This window comes from Henckelia pumila, chromosome 2 (genome assembly GCF_033568475.1).
Source record: "Henckelia pumila isolate YLH828 chromosome 2, ASM3356847v2, whole genome shotgun sequence".
Taxonomy (NCBI): domain Eukaryota; kingdom Viridiplantae; phylum Streptophyta; class Magnoliopsida; order Lamiales; family Gesneriaceae; genus Henckelia; species Henckelia pumila.
The window spans coordinates 21,986,659-21,990,262 of NC_133121.1; the positions used below are offsets into that span (position 1 = coordinate 21,986,659).

Consider the following 3,604-nt stretch of genomic DNA (forward strand, 5'->3'; position numbering starts at 1 on the left):
CGGCCCACCAAAAACCCACCTTTTGATGGATAGAAGGCGGACCGGTCCACCATTCTGACGGGCTGGAAATTCTCAACCCAACCCAACCCAAGGTAAGTTGTGGGTTAGGCGGGCCGGTCTGCGGGTTGGCTCACTACAAATAAAAAATTATTATAATTAATTATAAATTTTATTTCATAAATAAAATTAATAAAAATATATTAATAAAATTTTTAATTATTGATTTCATATGCGTAAATGTTTTATAAAATAATTAATACAAAAAAAATTCACAACTTTAATTAAAAAAATACATATATCACAATAAAAATAAAAATAAAATAATAATTCTTCAAGCCCGCGGGCCAACACGCACGGGTTGCGAGCATTAACGGGTTGGTCCACCTTTAGTTTGATTGAAAAAATTTCAACCCAACCCACTTAAATTATGTGACTGGACAGGTACAGGGCCGAATCTAGCCATCCGGAGGCGCGTCCAATCACAATATTAGGGACCGAAAACATATTTATAATACAACGAGGATCACATAGTAAATTTTCTCAAAGTTGATAAATTCCTTTTTCAGATTACTGCGGACTATCGTAAAACAAAAATTTGATCGGGAGGAGAAAATGAAGAAGGAAGACATGGTGAAGCTGATTAGCGCCGAGGGATTCGAGTTCGTTATCGACAAGAAAGCTGCCATGGTTTCACAAACCATCCGCAATATGCTCACTTCACCAGGTCTTTTTCTTTTTTTCTTTTCAAGTTTTTATTTTTCTGGGTTTTACTGTCTCAATTTTGGGTTTTGAGATGAATTAATGGTTATCTTGTGGCCCAGTTGTCAATTCTTTGCATTTCTTGCTGCTATCATATCAGGATTTTCATATTCTTTTCATTATTAAACAAGATTTGATTTGTTAGTAACATGATGGATTTTTGGACGTACCTTGCGCTTTCGACAATTGCAGGGAGTTTTGCTGAAACGGAACATGGGGAAGTGACATTTCCAGAGATAAGCACCACTATACTGGAGAAGATTTGCCGATACTTTTATTGGTCTCTTCAATACGCTAGGTTTTTCCTTAATTCCTACTAGTATAATCTATTGTACAGATCTGATTTTAAAGGAAATCCATTTGATCGCCTTTTTTTTCATCAATGTGGTGATTGCTTTCTTGTGGTCCTCTTTTATATGGATCTTTGTTGCAATTACAATTTATGCATAAAAATAACAGATTGCTGGTTTATGTTATGTGTTTAACTGTATGACTAGGTACGAGTGAGAGATTGTTGCTAACTTAGGCACATGTGGTTGGATCAGTAAAATTAGATTGTTGCTAACTTAGGCACATGTGGTTGGATCAGTAAAATTAGGAGTATTTGCAACTACAATTTATGCATAAAATAACAGATTGCTGGTTTATGCTATGTGTTTAACTGTATGATTAGGTACGAGTGAGAGATTGTTGCTAACTTAGGCACATGTGGTTGGATCAGTAAAATTAGGAGTATTTATAGTTGCAAATTTCAATTGCCAATCTTGACATGAACATGGGAAACTGAAATGAAGGTGGCTATTTGTTTTTATAAGTCGCTTTAGATATCAAATGAAAGTGGAGCTGCTATTTTGGGAAATGGTTGAATGCAAACGTCAACTTAGATTTATATTATATATGACAGAATGTGTATTGAGGTGAAGAAATCCAACAACCATGGGACTCAAATATGTTATATTAAGTTCGTTCCTTGACACTCGTGTATTGGACCTGATCATGCCAGCAGAATCTCGTCGCGTGGTCTTGGTGCAACAATGTTTTTAGGATGTGATGCCTGATCATGCCAGCAGAATCTCATCGCTTTGTCTTCGTGAAACAATTTTGTTAGGATCTGATGTATCATGGCTGCCACATCACTTGAGTACTATTTAATTGAATAGCGTAGGATGATTCTTCGAAAATTCTGTGGAAACTGTTGAAAGTCCGGAAAAAAAGGACGTTGGTGGAGCTTTGTGTTCTCTCTTTTAGGTCTGCAAATGTCTTGCAAAAGGTTTTGGCTGTTCGTTTGACTTTCCAATGAACAAACAAATTTTGGGAGATATTGAGCATTTAGTGCAAATTATCATTGCCTTTTGTTAAAGAATCATGCACAGAAACTTTTGTGCTGAATCAGGTTATCAAACAATTACTATGGGTTATTAATATTACTCATGACCAAGTAATTAACAATCGAAGTTATTTGCTTAGTGAGTAATTATTGGAGGAATATAACGTTGAAAATGAAGTTTTCCAAATATTTAATTACAAGTTTTTTGTTAGTTTTAGGGCAATAAGCTCTGTCAAGGATAATACCATTTTAGATAACTGTTGCTGATGTCTTCATTTAGCACATATTCTGCATCAGCGGATCTGCTTTGGAAGTTTCTTGGGTTAAAGCATGTTTAAGAATCATTTCCCCGTGCGTTTATTATTAAAAATTGTATTTTTTGTCATTGAAGCCTTGAATTTTGGTTTGAATCATTATGTGGGAGATTTCTTATGAACTTGTTTCTGTAGTGGCAAAGAATCTGAATTCCACATTGAACCTGAATTGACTTTGGAACTAATGATGGCGGCTAATTATCTGCACACCTGAAAGGGCAACGCTTGCTTTGTTGTATCATCTCCTGTTTGACTTCGTAAGTACCCTGCTGCGTTCAGCACACTTTTACATCAGTATTGCATCTTCATTTTTATTTTTCCAGATCAACTTATTTCAAAATTTATTTAATTCCATTTCAGGTAATACTCGTCGAATGTTGTCTTCTTGCAGAAAACACAAACTTTTGCTTTGCTCAAGTTTATTTGCTGTCCAGTTTGTTTGGTGTCCCTAGACTGTATAAGGTGTGACTTTGCTGTTAATATTTGGTCTCGTATCCAAACAAGCTTGTCATATATTTATGGTAGTTTAAACAAACTTAGGGCAAGACTCTTTCCATGAGACTACACTCTACAGCAGTTTATGCGATAAAGTTGACTTGAAATTGCTTCCAAGCCTTTACTTTTCCACTTTGTCCACCCAACGCTGCATTTATCTAGTCGATCGACATCTTGAATGTACAGGTTGGAAACTTCCTGTTTTTCGCAGGTGGACTTGAGTAGGGATGAAGGTGGCGATCACATGGAAAAGAATGAAATACTATTTGTAATAATAATTCTAAAAATCTTAGTTCGCTCGCTCAGAAATAGCCCTCTTGACCAATTTTCCGCGTCTGCTCTGTGTTTGACCTTCAAGTTTGTGATAGTACATGTGCATGAATCGCAACAAGGATGTTTAGGGGATTTTAACGTCCATAATGTAATAGCTCGTGTGCATGATATCTATATCTCAAGTCTCAACTAGGATGTCTTAATTTGAGACTAGAAATTGTGTTGTGAGGGATAGGAACCTCAAAATAAGGCATGCAAGTACTGCAATTTTTTTTATTTTTTATCAGCAAGTATTGCAATTTAAGAATGCAAACCTGCTGTTTTCTATGAGTTGAGAATGCGTTGAATTTTATGTAGGCTTAAAAACTAAACCTTTCTGGGTTTCGTTTTTTCGGGACTATTTTTATTCTCCCAAATTAAATAGCATCTAGCTATT

The 3,604-nt window shown here is 35.7% G+C and overlaps 1 protein-coding gene across 1 annotated transcript; it reads left to right on the forward strand.

The window, feature by feature from the left end:
• Nucleotides 1–536: 536 nt before the first annotated feature.
• On the forward strand, nucleotides 537–3,027 carry LOC140883622 (uncharacterized). Its single transcript, XM_073290167.1, has 4 exons — nucleotides 537–724; nucleotides 952–1,057; nucleotides 2,536–2,657; nucleotides 2,761–3,027. The coding sequence occupies exons 1-3, from the start codon at nucleotides 613–615 to the stop codon at nucleotides 2,612–2,614; spliced, it is 297 nt and encodes a 98-aa protein (XP_073146268.1). The 5' UTR covers nucleotides 537–612; the 3' UTR covers nucleotides 2,615–2,657; nucleotides 2,761–3,027.
• The last annotated feature ends 577 nt before the right edge of the window (nucleotides 3,028–3,604 follow it).

What these genes read in the sequence shown, in the direction of transcription:
- LOC140883622 (XM_073290167.1), top strand. Translation starts at nt 613, where the DNA reads ATGAAGAAGGAAGACATGGTGAAGCTGATTAGCGCCGAGGGATTCGAG. An exon ending in CAATATGCTCACTTCACCAG is followed by an intron (nt 725 to 951) that starts GTCTTTTTCTTT and finishes CGACAATTGCAG; the next exon opens with GGAGTTTTGCTGAAACGGAA. An exon ending in TGGTCTCTTCAATACGCTAG is followed by an intron (nt 1,058 to 2,535) that starts GTTTTTCCTTAA and finishes TTGTTTCTGTAG; the next exon opens with TGGCAAAGAATCTGAATTCC.